The sequence below is a fragment of the Acomys minous genome, assembly GCF_964271855.1.
Source record: "Acomys minous genome assembly, chromosome: 1".
Lineage (NCBI taxonomy): Eukaryota > Metazoa > Chordata > Mammalia > Rodentia > Muridae > Acomys > Acomys minous.
The window spans coordinates 81,781,404-81,798,014 of record NC_140483.1 but is presented as its reverse complement, the minus strand read 5'-3'; the positions used below and the strand labels follow the sequence as shown (position 1 = coordinate 81,798,014).

At 47.5% G+C, this 16,611-nt stretch overlaps 1 protein-coding gene across 1 annotated transcript in view; it reads right to left on the bottom strand.

Moving 5' to 3' along the window:
- TNFRSF11A (TNF receptor superfamily member 11a) overlaps positions 1 to 12,986 on the bottom strand; it is a 60,098-nt gene extending 47,112 nt beyond the window's left edge. Inside the window, exon 1 of the mRNA XM_084774264.1 lies at positions 12,859 to 12,986. Within this exon, the coding sequence (XP_084630390.1) occupies positions 12,859 to 12,936 (78 nt within the window). The 5' untranslated portion in view covers positions 12,937 to 12,986. The remainder of the gene's footprint in view (positions 1 to 12,858) is intronic.
- Positions 12,987 to 16,611: the final 3,625 nt, after the last annotated feature.

Genomic DNA, 16,611 nt, shown 5'->3' with positions numbered 1-16,611 from the left:
GTACATCTAGGCTCACTGGCTATGTGTTGCAGGGCTTTGGCCATTTGTAATTTTTACACATAGATTAGACCCCAATATCTTGGTCATCAGGATTCTCATGGGTAAAATCTGGCTGTTAAGAAGTGGGAAACAGTTTTATAATGTTGTCTTTTCTATTTTAAATCATGAGACCAATAGAAATTACCATATTGCAGTAGGGGATTAAAGCAGATGCTGAGACTCACAGCCAGACTTTAGGGTGATGGGGGAAAGAAGGACCTGGAGGGGACAGGAGCTCCACAAGTAGAGCAATGGATCCAACAGATCCAGGCGGGGGGTGGAGGTGGGGGTGCACGCGTGCTGCAGAGACTGATGCACCAACCAAGGGCCATGCATGGTGAGGACCTTGACCCTCTGCTCAGAAGTAGTAGATAGGCAGCACTATTTCCTTATGGGTCCCATATATGGGGAATAGGGGCTGCCTCTGACATGGGCTCTGGTGCCCACACGTTGAGCACTTCCCCTAGCGGGGCGGCCTTGCCAGGCCACAAAGGAAGAGGATACAGGCAGCTCAGATGAGATTTGATAGGCTGAGATCAGATGATGGGGGAGGACCATTCCCTGTATATAAAGCCAAGAGGAGAGGAAGGGGGATGAGGAAGGGATGGTAGGACTGGAAGGCCACAGATGGGCTGTAAAGTGAACAAATTGAAAATAAAAATAAAAAGAAATTACTGGGTTGAGTTTTGAGGCACAGCTGTGTTCAAGTCCAGATATGTCCACAGGGAAGTTGATTGCTCTGCCTACATCCCACCCTCCATGATCAGAGGTCTGCTTTTAGATTTCCAGTCACTGTGTTAACACCCCATCGTCATCTTCGTGGGCATCACCCACCACCCAGAGAACTGAGACCCAGAGGGTGACCCAGAGTATTCCCTGCTATTCTCTATGTGTGTTCTCCCTCCCTCCTTCCCTCCCTCCCTCCCTCCTTTCCTCCCTCCTCCCCTCTGCACCACCCCCCTTACACACACACACACACACACACACACACACACACACACACACACACACCTACTACCAGTGGAATGCCTTTCAAAGAACTAAAACAAAATGTCCGTGATGGAAGACAGCATACACAGACATCAACAGAGCCCAGGGGCGAAGGACATATATTAGTTAACTTTAAATCACCGTGCTGAACAAAACACCTGACAGGACAACTCAAGGGGGAAAAGAATCATTTTCCTTCACAGTTCAGAGGTCCTCTGAGGCTGGGGAAGCATGGTGGAAGACAGCGGTCTGTCCATCTCATGGGGTGAGAGGCGGAACCAGGGACCGCGGCCTCCCACATCCAGGGGGTGCCCTTCCTCTGTTGCCCTCTATAGGACTTCTCTAAGGCAAGTGCCCAGCTACAAGCCTGGAAATTCCAAATTCAATCAAGTCAGTGACAAGTAATGATCCCAGGAGTGGGCTCAAGTTCATTATAATTATAAGACAAAGGCAGAAAGAACCTTCAAAATGTAATTTAACTTCCTCCAAAAGTTCATGGGCCCAGACACTTAGCCTCTGACAGAAGGCTGTGTGAGGTGTCACATCTAACCCCAACCCTAGCAGGCAGTGGCAGTGGGCAAATGTTATGTGAATGTGGAGGGGGCAGCAGGGCTGATACACAGGGCGGCCATAGGTGTGTGAGTGTAGAGTCTGTGAGTGTAGAGGGAACGTGGCCTGTGTTGGGGGTGGCAGCATGGCAGCATCATGGTTTACCACAGTTTGTGCCTGGTGTCAGGGTGCCTGTGCCTGAGGAAGTAGCAGGGAGGATTCAGTGAGTCACACTTCTTTTCCTTGTGAGTCAGGGATCAACTGGCACGCAGAGCCTGCGCTGAAGGCACTCTGCGTACCTTTTATCTCTTGTAGACGAAAGGGAGCATTTTCATTTCTACTCGTTAACACCTCCAGAAATCCTTCAACAAACACATCCTCTACTAGAGAACACAGACCCCACAAATGAATTTTCCAGAGCATACAAGCTCGTTTCTGTCTAGCCATTCTAAGGATTTGTGTGTGTGTGTGTGTGTGTGTGTGTGAGAGAGAGAGAGAGAGAGAGAGAGAGAGAGAGAGAGAGAGAGAGAGAGAGAGAGAGAGAGAGAGAGAGAATATTTGTGAGCACACCACATGGAAGCAGAGTTCAACCCTGAATGTCTTCCTTGATCTCTTTCCATCTTTATTCAATTTTTATTAAGATCTATCTGTTTATATGTGTGTGAGTGTGCGTGTGGGTACACATATCTGTGTGCATGCACAGAGGCCAGAAGACAGTGTCAGGCCAGCTCTTCTATCACTCTCCTCCTACTCCTTTGAGGTAGCTCTTTCCCTGCACTCAGGACTCATTCTCTCAGCCAGACTAGAAGGCAGCAAGTCCCAGCCGTGGATGCACTGCGGTTGAGGTCAGAGGCGGGTATGCGACGCCAGGTTTGTTATGTGAGGCTCTGGAACTGTACTCCAGCCCTCCTTGTATGGTCTGAGCACATGAAAGATTAAGTTATGAGGAACTAAGAAAGTTCTCAAGGGTCTAAGAAGGTGTTTTAAGGCTGGTAAATGAAGTTTGGAGGACATAAAAACTTAAATGGTGATTTTTTAAAAAGTGATTTAAGTTATGCAAAAGAAATAAGGACCCAGTAAGCACAGTCAATCAGATTTATTCTCCTCACTATGCTACTGTTGTATTAAGACTTAAAAGTTCAGAGCTTAACATTATTCAGCGGAACTCTGAGTTATTAGCCTAACTCTGGCAAAGCATTCCACTATAGATTCACTATCATCGTCACAAGCTCAAGACTTTAAATGTTCCTTTGTACAGACCCAAAAGAGACTCTCACTGTGCTAGGAAAAAAATGTATATACAATCAGTCTTCTAGATATAGGACAGAGTGTTAAGGCTTTCAACCAAAATCATTTTACTGCATCTTTTACTAAGACTCAAAGGCGGAGGGCTGCTGCTCTTTCTGCAATGTGGATTTCAGTACAGATTACAGACAGTGGTAATACTAATATATCTAAAATGTATCTCTTCTGTAAAAAAAAAAAAAAGATTCTTGTAAGCTTCAGGGAATCTACTGGAATCCATGTCTCACAGGTCAAATGAACTCCAGATAAGTACAGTCACTCAACAGCCTGTTTCTTGCTCCAGTCCAGCCTCCAAAACTGATTCAACTGGGCCTTCACAGCTATAGCCCCAGATGGTCCTGCAGCACTTGGACAGCAGCCTGCTCTTCCAGACCTGGCCAATATTCCAGGTTTTGGATCCCCAATAAAGATGCCCCAATGTCATCAGGGAAGTAGTCATATACAATTACATTGCCCCCTTATTCACTTATTATCAACAAAAGGCTGGGATGTTGGGTTTCAGACTTGGGACAAGTGGTTGAAGCTCTTGTTTCACATACCAAAATGGATGTCAGTCCCTACCTGTTAGACGGCATGGTTAGAATACCCAACCCTCTACCCTGAATTCCCCCAGAGGCTCTTCACTATATAAGTGAGGCATTTTGGTCCCCTCCCTTCCCTTCCCCTCCCCTCCCCCTTCCCTTCTCCCTTTCATTCTCCCTCTTCCCTACCCCCTCTCTTGCTTTCTCTTTCTGCGTTTCTCCCCTCTGCATCCCTCCCCCTCTTTTCTGTCTTTCTGGCTGCATCTCCTCCTATAAGATCAGTGAACCCGAGCAAGAGCTGCCCCCAATAAACCTGCCTTTATATTCGTTCAATTCGAACGAATTGAATTGAATAAGCTTGAATTGGCTTATTTCATTGGCAGAGAAAGCCTATCGCTCATGATGGCTCAGGAATCATGTTTAACCACAGAGTCATCTCTGCAGTTCTCACTGTAAGTTTTTGAGACAGGGTCCCTCCCTGATCCCGAAGCTCACTGGTTGGCTAGGCTAGCTGCCTAGCCAGCACCTGGGACCCTCCTATCTCTGCCTCTCAGTAGCTGGATTAGAGTGCATGCCACCTTGCTCTGTATATGGGTACAGGGGATTAGAACATAGGTCCTCTGAGAGTTTACTTCTGTCCCACACTCCAGAAGGCCTCTCTCTGTGCCCTCTGAGAGGGCCAAACAAGGTGTTCACCTGAGGGGTTAAGCTCATGGCCACCAGAACACATGCCTGAAATGAGTTTCACCTTTGCCCCTTTCCAGTTGTATGATAGAAGGCAAGTTTCTTAACTTATGTATGTCTCAGTTTTCTTATCTTCCAGGCCAGTGGAGTGGGTGAGACAGATAAAGCTAGCACAAGTACGGCACACAGAAGGGGTCAACATGTGGCAAATGCTTTCAGTTAGCTCAGCAATCCTATCCTATTGATAACGCCACTTAGCACAAGCCTTTTTTATAAAATCCATGGTCTGCCACCGCAGCTCCCTTCTTTGGTCAGGATTGCTGGGAGGTGAGGAGCTGTGACCGACCCTGGAGCTTCTGATTCAAGTGGAGGTTCCCAGGTAGGATTGGTGCTGGGATCAAAGACACAGTTGGAGATTTCTGTGGCCTGATGTGTACAGCCTGCTGGGTCTTGGGCCCACATCTCTTGCTCCACGGTCCAGATGCTACCAAATCCAGTTCCTCTCTCTGGCTGGGCAGTCAGACACCAGCCTAGACAAGGTTTTTCTCAAGCAGGCTCTACTGCCTCCGCCTCCATCTCTTCCACCCTTCTTCCCTCTCCCCTCCGAATCCTGAGCACTGGGGCAATGTGCTGTTTAGTTTTTGTCAATTTGAGACAAACTAACATCTCCCCGGAAGAGGATACCTCAGTGAGGATTTGCCTCATCCACTGGCCTGTAAGCATGTCTGCGGGGACATTTTCTTGATTGATGGTTACTGTGAGAGGATGGTGCCAACCGTCTGCAGGTGGCCCTGGCTTGTGTGTAAAAGCAGTCTGAGCAAGCCATGGGTAGTAAGCCAGTAAACAAGCATATCTCCATGGTTCCTGCCTTGACTTCTTCCCTCAGTGATTTTCTGTGGCTGCGACCAGTAAGCCAAATAAAGACTTTCTTGGCCAAGATGCTTTTGGTCAAATCAACAGGAACCAAACTAGGGTAGTCAAAGCCATCGTTCTCCATGCTCCTGGACATCTCAGACAGGGAAGCATTGGGCGTTGGGGCCGGGAGATCAGAGACTGCTAAGTCCGAAGTCCCGTACTCTCTGCAGTACCCTGGGGAGCTTTAGCTTTGCCAATAAGTATTAAATGAGTGTCAACTGCCTTGAAAGGGAAAATGCTGACTAAGAGGTCTGGGGAACCAGCATGGCCAACCTGGGGGTAGGGAAGTTGTGGATGAACAATCTTGAACAATGAAAGGATTAAAATACAAGTCCTCAATAGTTCCTGCCCTGTGAGCAAGTCTGGCAGAAATATTAAGCCAGAAAGCTGAAGATGAGGCTCCAACGTTATAAAGTGTATTGGGTAACTGGTCAGGCAGTAAACTGTCTTAAGTCAGTTTGTATATTTTGGAAGCTGCTAACCCACACTGCAGATTCACTCAGGAATTTAAGTTTTATTCTTTCTCAAGTCTCTGAGGGGCATTGAAGACCAGATAGTATAGTTTTATAACCAAGTTTAGCTGGTTAGGGGGCAAGATCGTTTTAGATCAAGATAAAGAAGTTAAGTTATTAGAGTTGAGATAAGATAGATACTGAATCTCATTCGGAGATCTAGACCCAACAAGACAGGAAAAACATTTACTTCAAACGAGACGAATGCAGATGGCCAAGTCACTATGAATGTAACATATATAGAACTCATTATTCTCATGATTGCCACATGGTTCTCCCTACTGTATGTAGTTTGTTTTATACATGTGTAATAAAATAAAGGTATTAAAAATAATAATAAATAATAAACAAAAGTACTAAAATAAAGAAGACACTGACCCACTAAAGAACACATTTGGAAGATATGTTGGCGCTAGATGTGCTTTCTGGACATTCCCGGGACTTGGTAACTGGTAAGCAATGGCACAGGTTGGTGAGGGCAGATGTGAGGAAACTCCACCAAGCCTCAAAAGCAACATGTGCACCGTAGCTGTGGCTTGGCTTGTCTAACTGAGTCACAGAAGAGAAGCTAAGGGGCCCAGACATGGGGTTTGCACCTGCTGCGTTGTAAGCCAGACTTTTTCAAGCTGGGTGCTAACTGCATTAGAAGGAGTAAAAGAGGCTCTGGGAAGATGGCTCGGTGGCTCAGCACTTGCTGCACGAGCCCAGGGATCTGGGTTCAGAAACCAGCACCAAGTGATAACGTATGGTAGGGTTTCACATGTCTGTGCCTCCAGCATCGTGTCAGCTGAAAACAAAGGACTGGCTGGGCTTTCTGGCGCCAACACCACTCCAGGCTAAGTGAGAAACTGTTTCAAAAGTATAAAGTAGCACTGATAGAATAAGATACTCAACGCCCACCTCTCCCCTGCATGTGTACATACATGTGTGCATATACTCCAAACACAAACATCACACACAAAAGGAAAAACTAAAAAAATAAAAATAAAAAGGAAAATAATAAAAAATAATAAAAAGGAAAAAATAACTTAAAAATTTTTAAAGGAAAAAATAAAGTAAAATAAGAAATGCAGTTATGAAGACTTTAGGGAAGTGGTCGACTCCCCACTTGGAGGACAGGAACTCTGGCCTGGTCAAGCCTGCCTGTGCTTGCACACTGTAGGCAACGCCACACCCCATTTCCCTGTTTGTTCAGTTTAGGTGGCACATTCACCCAAAGCTAGTTTTTCTTCCTCATTTTTAATAGAAAGCCTTCAGATTTCTGCCAGGCACAAACAAGGATGTGCCCCTTGGGCTCCTGGCTTTCTGAGCAGGAAATGCAATAAGCTTCATTTCTCTGGTGAGCCTAAAGGGTCTTCAGTTCTTCCTGAGTCACCTGCCGGCTTAGGAATGTTTTCCTGGTGGAAGCCAGGAGGGGCTGGGCAGAGAGGAAAGCAACAGCAACCTGCCAGGAAAACGATCACACACGTTTTGGTCCAACATAAACATCCTTGCCTAAGGATGTGTAGGAGGCGGGGATCTCTCTGTGCTGCTGTGGGAGACCTTAGGTCAGGCCACACCTGTTCTGATGTCCTGATGCTGTGCCCTCGGGAGATCACATGCCGCTTTATCTCTGTGTCTTCAGTGAGTTTCAGAGTGGAGCTTGCATCCTGATTGTCACATCCCCAAACACCTCTAGGGCAGGAAATGGGTTCTGTCAGTTCCAGAACACACACATACCCAGGCGAGGTCTTGGGCCTTTGGAATGTTCACCGCCAGCTGGAGAAACTCTAAGCTACAATTCAGCACATTAAACTTCACCCCTCCCCCCTCCTTTTTTAAAAAGGAAAAGTCTGTTTTCACACGAACCTGAAAAAAGCTTTGATTTGAACCAAGCACTTATAAGTTGCGAAACACATAATCCGAGTAGCAAGGTGTTTGCCCTGGCCTCTGCCAGGCTGCTGATGCTGTTTCACTGTGTCTGCAAGCAGCACCTTCTGCCACCTGCACCACAGGCATAGATAGGCAGTAGCTCTGAAACTGCCCCTTCCTTCCACTCCTCTCTCGCTATTGCCCTGACCTGATTTGAGCCCTTTCTAGCGCCTCCTTGAACCAAGGCAGAGGCCTCTTTGCCGGCCCACACCAGCCCTGGCTACTCCTCCCCTTGACACCCAAATCTGGCCCAGGTTTCTCTCCAGATCACGTGCAGCAAGATTATATCTGAGCAGCTGGTTCTGCTTGCACTTAAAGTCTTGATGCCGGCTCATGCCTTCTCTCTCTGCCTCACACCCTTGACTCCAGGAAGGGCTACCCTCTCTAGTTACAGAAAACACTCCACTCAGCCTCCTGCGGTTCTTGGCCACTCCGGAGGACAGGGTCAACTGCTGCCTCTCTTCCCTGGCATCATAGGCAATACCCTTGGACAGTTTGGGTTGGGATGTTCCCACTGAAAACGCTCCATCTTCACATGAATAGACCTCTGCTCTCCCAATGAGGCTTTGTCCTTTGGTCTGTTTCTTTTAGCCTGATACAGTGTCAAAGCAGTCGGGGGTGTTAATCTCACTATAACAAACACATACACTTAACATATGTTTCCCCTCACTGCTCAAGCTGAATGCCCCTTGCATAGAGCAGGCCCTGGTAACCGAAGGCTGAAGGCTGATGGCAGCCAGCAGAATGACAGAAGATATAAAGTTGTCATCACACACTGTAAAGAATGTTTTTCCACTCGCTGACTGCGGGTTCTTTGGGCTGCATGTCAGAGAGAAAGAGAACGCGCTGTTGTGAGAAGAGATATGTCAGCAGCTCCATGGTGACAGAGGCAGACTGGGGGCATTGGGAGTGGGGGGTGGGGAGGGGTGAGGTAAAGAATAGGGGTGGTGGGGGGCAGGGCCTGGAAAGGAGCAATAGCAGGAAACACACCTCGTTCATGTCTAGAATCAGGACAGAAAACACCCACAGGACTTCCAACTTCAAAGCACCTGACCAACTTCGGAGGGACCAAGCCGGTTGGCAGAAGCCCACAGCTCCTTCCTGGTTCCTCTGGCCCGTGTTTGTGGGCAGATTATATGAGCTGAACTTAAACTGTCTTTCTAGCAGTGGACTCTCAAGCACCCAGAGGGACGCCTACAGCAAACTTGGACAAGGATGCAACTGCAGGAGGAAAACCTGCCAACATCGGAAGCCTCTTATGTAGTCAGGGAGACACAGTGGTAGAGCTAGCAACTTGCAGGCATCTGGGTGCCCTTGTAGGTGAAGAACAGGAAGCTGCAGGAAGCAGGAGAGGAGCCGCTAGCTCTTGGGGGTAGGGGATCAGGAGGAGATGTCAGGCCTGAAATAGCTGGACAGCAAGGCCTATCAGAGGAGGCACATACTCACACCCAGAGAAAAAGCACAGACATACCTAGCATCCATCAAACACCTGAGGAGGGAAAGTTGCTCACCCCCCCCCCCCATGCACTCCAAAAATAAGAAAATTCAACAAGGGACTTTTTTTTTTCTGATACTTCCACAGCTGATAAAGTTCACTCTACACTTTCTCAAAACAGTACTCTACGTGAGGTCTGAGCCTGGAACTCCCCTTTCCAGAGCCTCATAAAACAGTGATTTATCGACCTTCAGAGACACAACTTTATTGTTATCATTTTCCTGGTGTAGGAACAACTGCTGAGCAGATAATGAAAAAGCCAGCTCATGGTCCCCAGTGGAAGCAGAGACTGTTCCTATCACAGACAGTCCAGGAGGCCAAGAGGAAGTAAGAGAGAGGCATCTTAAATCCTGCCAACTCCAGATCTGAAAGTTCATAAGTGTATGTCCATGTTCTCAAACAAAAAGCTAATCCATACCCAGGTCTCCGGGAGAAGGTGTGGCACAGAGCACAAAGGTAGCCACACCCTAGGGGATTTCCTTGGAAGGGTCCCCATAGGCTTTTCCAGAGCCAAGTTGTTTATAGTCTGCCTTACCACCTCAACAAGGGCCATGCACGCGTTATCTCAAAACTATAAAGCTTTTCTGTCTCATCTGTGCAGTGTGCTTCCTGAACGCAGGGTCTTATGCTAATCTGTAAGGTCATAAGCACTGGCGGTTTCTCACGGGCAAGATCCCTTTATGTCTAAACCACACACACCATCCCCTTGACCCAGAAAGCGTTCTTCCTGACCCACCTCTTGGACCATGTCTTCTCTGAAGCTTGATCCTCCATCCTTCAAAGGCTACTTGAGAAACCTCTTCCTCCCAAAGCATGCCATCTCCCTCCTCCTCCTCCCCTCCTCCCTCCTCCTCCTCTTCTCCCTCCTCCTCCTTCTTATTTCCCTCCTCTTCTTCCTCCCCTCCCCCTTCAATGTGGTTTTCTTATCACCCAGTTCTTTATTACCATTACAGCTTCTCACATTGTCTTTGCCATTAGACTATAACCTGGGCAGATCCAATTATGCATTTGTCCTGTTTCTTAACAGCATGTTTTACACTCTGTAAACGGCCTTTAGTGGAATCAGCCCTGAGGCCATAGGTAACCTGGTGTATGTATGCACAGTTATCTCAGTGACAACTGTGCAACTGAATGAGTAGCCAAACAACCAACATTAGACTTAACGATGTTTAAAGGCATATTTTCACTAGCTCTGAAAACAAATTCAGTTGCAGATACAGGCAGACAGATCTAAGAGAGCACAGGCTTCCACTGGGGAGGCAGGACACAAACAAGACACCCAAGAGCACCAGGGGTCAGTCACCTTCTGCACACGGTTCAAATGCATGCCACTAATGCTCAGTGTGAATCTCCATTGTCGTAGTGTAATCTGAATGGTAATTTGCATTTCAGTAGCACATATTCCCAGTAGGCTCATTGGAAATAATAAAACACCCTCTTGGGTGGTGAGATGGCTCATCAGGCAAACATGCCTGCCACTAAGCTTGCTGAGCTAAGCTTCATCCTCAGCCTCACGAGGTGCAAGGACAGAGGTGACTTCCAGGTGGGTTATCCTCTGACCCAGTGGTTCTCAACCCTCCTAATGCTGTCACCCGCATTACAGGTCCTCGTACTGTGGTGACCACAAGCATAAAATTACTGTGATGTGCCACTGTTATCAATTGTAGTATCTGATACACAGGCTATCTGATATTGGATGCCCATGAAAGGTCATTCAACCTCCAAGAGGGTGACAACTTACAGGTTGAGAACTGATGGGAGTCTGACCTCTAGCCCACCCCTCACAAATAGTTTTTCTTGTTACACATAAAAAATGCATATAATTAAAATGGCTAAAAGGAGAAGCAGAAGGGAAATAGAAGTTAGAGACAGGGTGATCTGAGAGATCAACTTATGCCACATGTGGTCAGTCCATTGTGCCCACGAATTCTGCACACAATTTAATCAACTGCTGGTCAAAGATACAGTTTAAAATCTGTGACTATGGTGAACATGTAACAGCTGGTTTTGGGTTTCTGTTCTCTAAATAAGACAGCATAGCAAGTCCCACACAGCATGCACACTTGTTATCCTGAGATTAGAAAAGCCTATGAGGAGGTTGGGGATGTAGCTCAGTGGAATGCTGGCTTTTCATGCACCAGGCTCCAGTCAAGAACACATCCAGCACACACATGCATACAAACAGACGTACAAACACACATACGAAATAGGTGCCGACTAGTTCCAAATGCTATGCTGTTTTGTTGCTGGAATCAAATGTGTGTACTTTTTCTCTCTCTCTCTCTTTTCCTTTTTGCTGTGTGGTCAGGCAGGTTTTGCTGAGGCAGTTAGCTATCCATTGGAGACCTGTTTTTTTTGTTGTTGTTGTTGTTGGTTTTTGTTTTAGCTTTTTTAAAAAAAAAGTAGCTCTCTGTCCCACCTATTAAACACTTCATTAAGCACAATTTGAAGTGCCCAAAGTAATCAATTCCGCTAGGTCCTTGCACCTTCTCTCTCTCAACCACTGGACTAGGCCCATTCTGCTGGGAATGAGGCAGAACAAGTCTTTACTAGAATACTGGTCAGCTCCAACTTTGAACACCTTTGTCGCACCATTTCACATTCGCACCATTTCTGTCCTGACGTCAGCTAAGCTGGCTTTCTCCTCTCTCCTCACCCCAAACACAGCTAGGTCTCCCAGGGCAGTGACAGTCACAGAAGCGTAAGGCTGTTTTAATAAGGGAAGGGGATCTAAAACTGCTGAGCTAAGAAACCCCGCTGACATTTTCCCTTCCTCCCTCGGAGGAACCCCCAAGCACACACGACGTTTAGCATGAAGCCTTGGGTGTATACAGACTTGCTACACTCCACAGCTCGGTCCACCAGGACAGAAGGGAGCATTTGGCTTCATGCTTGGGATGGCTGCCACACTGAAAGATGGTAGTAAAGAAATTGCTTCCAAGAGCCCCAGTTAGACCCCTCACTTGCCAGCAGCCCGCAAGTGGAAACCAAGCTCTTCATCCAGCCCTTAGCAGCTCCTTAGTGTAGGGGCAGAGGATGGACCCTGAGGGGTTTAAAGATCTGGGAGCTCTTCCTGTGAGAAAATTTGGCTGCAGGGAGGAATTTCACCTCTTCCCCTAGGCTGCTGATGGTGCCTGGAGACCTCCAGAAAGGCCCTACCTAGCCCGAGTCCTGCGCATCCCAGTTAACATCTTAGCCCATAGCCGCTGGGCCCAGGCCCGTCCCAGGTGGAAGCAACGATTGTGAAGCTTGTTCCTGGCATCAAGAATAGCTCGAGGCGCATCATCACCCTAGTTTCTGCCATTGCAAAGACATATTTCATCCTAACATGGTCAAAGGTTTCTAAGCACAAGCAATTCCTGCCAGTCCATGAACTGCTTGTGAGGAGGTGGGAGGAGAAAGGAAGACACGAAAAGGAAAGTTTGTCAGCTTTGCCGAGGAATCTTCCAAATTCTACCTTTGTGCACACTCAGTACATCCTCCTACACCTCTCCACCTTCGCCTGGGGAGATGAAGGGAAAACTAAGACAGTGGAAGGTGCGAAGGCCAAGTCAGGGGCTCCGCGTTCCCAGGGATTCCCGCGGATTGAAAGCACACCCTCCTGGTAGCAGTTTTTGGGAAAGAGTCACTAACTTGGTCCGTAGAAACGATCTCCCTGAGAGTCCCGGAGACCCGCATTAGCAACAGGCAGGAGGAGCCTACTGGGTGTGACAGGAGAACCAAGGTACCACCAGAGCCCCGCGCTCTGTAGACGCCGTGTCTCGGAGTCCGGGTTCCGCAAACCTCGTCCTTCCATTCACCTTTCCTTCGCTCCACGCTCCAGTTGGGTGTCTCGGTCCCCCGTTTCTCCCACCCCATCCCCCAACTTCAGCTGGTGCTTGTGAGGCTGAGGCGCCAGGGGAATTCGACCCTGCGGCACGGCGGTGTGGGTCCTTACCTGCAGCGGGACGAGCAGCACGCAGAGGGCCAGCAGCGGCGCGGACAGCTGGCGGCGCCGCTGGGCGCGCGGGGCCATGGCGCGGTGCGAGCGGGCAGGGCGCGCGGCCTCTGTGGCCCCTGCGGACGACGCCGCCCTCCGCCCGCCTCGTCCCGCCCCGCGAGCCCGGCTCCGCCCGGCACCTGCCCCCGCGCCACCGCCCGCGTCCGCCAGGGGGTGCCGGAACGTGGGCAGCCGTGGCACCGGGCGCAGGTGACATGGGCATTCCAGGGGGGCTCCAGACCCGCGCTGGGTCCCGCCCTGGTGTCCCCCGGCACTGAGTTCTTCGGGTGTAGCCGCCCCCCAACAGGCACTAGACAGCCCTGCCAAGGTTGCCCTTTACCTTGGCTAGACCCTGCCTTGTTGTCCCGGGCCTTGTCTTGAGCCCTGCCGGGACCAGGCCTGCAGAAGGTGGACTCACCTTGACTCTAAGGAATTTACACTATATAGTATCCACAGCTCTCCTCAACCTCCTTTATATAGCTCCATTCTTCCTCTCATTCTGGCTGCCTCCACAGCCCCTTCCTCTTGGCTTTCCTCGGGGCTCACCGCACCTGTTTCTGCTCTTGACCCACTCTGCCACACTCAGAAAGCTTTTCAGGGGGGCTCTTGGCATGTTTGACGAACCCCTTCACCTGAAATGCCATTCATCTCCTCAAATACAGAACTGCTTTAAAGTCTGGGAGGCGGCGAACCTGTAGTGTTTGTGGTTTATTACTGGCCTCTGGGTTTTGTCTTCTTTGAAATTACAGGGCAGTGTTGGCTGCACCCCTGCCTCTACCTAGTAACAGTGAGGGGAGGAGCCTGCCTTGTGGCCAGTCAATAAAACAGTGTTTTCAATTCCTTGAGTGCAAGAATCATCTCTGCCAGCTTTCCGCCCTCCATCTTAATGACTTTTAGTCATTAGGTTCACTGAGAAAACTGTAGACTTTTCTAACAAGAGAGAGTTTTAATTCTGTCAGTTTTTCACACCCTTGAAACTCCTTGGGGACTTAGTGATTTAGAATTGTCTTCTAGGTAAATTGACCTTTTATCATTACTATATGCCCTTCTTGATCCAAGATAAAATTTCACATTTTGGTCTACTTCACATTTATGTGTAGTCATGTCACCTTTCTTATGAATGATATTTAAATAGTATATCTGATTCCCTCACATGTAAGCCTGTTTGAAGAGACAGTACACAGTTTTGACATTTCTGCCTTCCTATTATTGCATTATCTATGCCATACACATTTAGTGAGCATCATATGTGGTGAATTGAAGTCTACTACTTTGCTATTTTTTCCATCTTTATCCCATTTTATTCTTCTTCTTCTAAATTTAGGGTTTCGTTGGTTTACTTTAAAACAACTTTTAAAACTACTTCATTTTATGCATAGCAATACAAATTATGTTAAATAATAATATAGTAAAATGAATTTGTATCATTTTAAAAGAGAAAAGGGGGGGAAATGTTTCAGGTTATAAAACCCTTTCCCTGAGAACAATCCTTCGGGTTACTTTTAAGGATCCCATTTGTCCCCTACCATTAGCACACTCGTCACATAAACTTGTTTAGTTGTGTGTGCACGCACGCTTGAGCACATGTGCGTGCTGCACTAATGTGTGTGGAGGCCTGAAGTCAGGTGACTTCTCCAGTTACTTCTCCATCGTGAGACGGGATCATTCGCCGGAGCTGGACCTCACCAATTCTGCTAGACTGGATAGCCAGAGAGCCCCAGGGACCCTTCTGTCTCTTCAAATTACTTGTTTGACTTTTAAATTCCCTGCTGTGCAGTCTATTCGTTCCACTACCCAATTGCTTTTATGTTTTCTAGAAACTAATCTATGTGTTGCCTTTGAAATTAAAAAATCATTCGGTGAGGCAATTCCATATCTAAGAATTTAACATATTAGGACACAGAAGGAGGGCACAAAATTGTTTACTAAAACATTCTGACAAAATCACACTGAGTGTCAGTAGAGAAATACTTGGCAATACTATGCTCTATCATAGTTGGTAACATTAAAAAACAAAACAAAACAAAACTTTTTTTGGACCGCTGTCCTCATAGTACATAAGAGAAGCAACTTACAGCTCAGTTTCATATGTTTGTAAATAACCACTGTAAACGTTGTTTTGTTTACAGCCAGCAGAGGAGTTTCTAAGAGAGCAACACCAGGACGTGCTGAAGCACTTAGCCAACTTATTCCCCATAGCAGACTAGAGAAGAGCTCTGCAGCTGACACGGAGGCACAGAAAGGCTCGGCAACTTGGCTCCAGTCTGGGCAGTAAATGGCAAAACTGCCTCAGTAGGGAGTGAAGTTTTGATATCAAGTGAGATGCAAGGTGGTGAAAAGAGAAAGCCGTGGCTTTATTTTTTGATGTTTGAAAACTGCAGATGCCCCTTGACTGATGATGTGGTTACATAAACGTGAACTCACAAATTGAAAATAAGGCAGGCAACTGGCTCCGGAAGGGAAGACAGTACACTGCAGAGTGCTGGTTGGTTCCCGCCTTGCTCTGAGCTAAGTGGGAGCTAAGGTTCAACCACTGCCTAGCACTATGAGAGGAAGAGGCTCAGGATCCAACATTCCAGGAGTGGTTTGGATAGATACTGCTATTCCTGTGCTGTGGCAGAGCTGGAAAAGTGGAGTTTAGCCCTTTTAAGTCAGGATCCAATTACATTGAGTGAAAAGTTCTTTTACAACTCTTAAAAGCTATTTTTAAATTTTATTCATGAGTATATCTATATGCTTGCTAAGCATGATGTGTAACACATGTGTGCAAGTGTCCATGTAGTCCAGAAGAGAGTCCCGGAGCCTGACATGGAACCCAACCAGGCTCCTCTGTGAGACCTCAGCCCTCTCAGCTGCTGGGCCATCTCTCTGGCCTTGTAGTTTCTATTTTTAGATAGGGTCTCATGATGTAGTCCTGGCTAGCTCTGTATGTGTAGACCAGGCTGGCCTTAAACTTACAGGGATCTGCTTGCCCGTGCCTCTTTGAGTGCAAGGGTTAAAGGTGTGCGCTGCCCCTGCTGAGCTCCTGTTTGCTCTTCCCACACCTGTGTTACCATATACCTAAGTTCAAGAGAAGCAGACAAAAGATCGGCACTGCTCTTCCCCTGCCCTAACACCGAGAGTTCAAGGAACTGTACTTTATCAACAAGACTTTGGGGTTTCCAGCTTGTTAGAGCCAAGAGAGCTGAGATCTGAAGGACTGACTCATCCTTTGCTTTGAGTAAATGTCTCTCTTTAGATGTAAGGTCAGAGATGGGGTAACAACAGGGCGGCCTGCTGCCGTCTCCCCTCTTCCCACAATGGTCGATGCAAGCCGCTACTCAGACATATCACCCAGATATTAAAAAAAAAAAGAAAGAAAGAAAGAAAGAAAGAAAGAAAGAAAGAAAGAAAGAAAATGTTTTTAAATAGAAAATTACACTTTAATCCCAGCACCCAGGAAGCAGAGGTAGATGGATCTCTGGAAGTTCGAAGCCAGCCTGGTCTACAAAGAGAGTCCACGATAATCACTGCTACCCAGAGAAATGTTGTCCTGAAACCCTCGCCTCTGGGAAAAAAGAAAAAAGAAAAGAAAGAAAGAAAGGAGGAAGGAAGAAAAGAAGAAAGAAAATTACAAAAGGCCAATCCCCAGCCCTGCTCTGCTCCCCTCTTTCCCACCATGAATCAGTTCATTTCCGAGGTGCCCTGGAGGCTAGGCTCCATTGCTGCTTG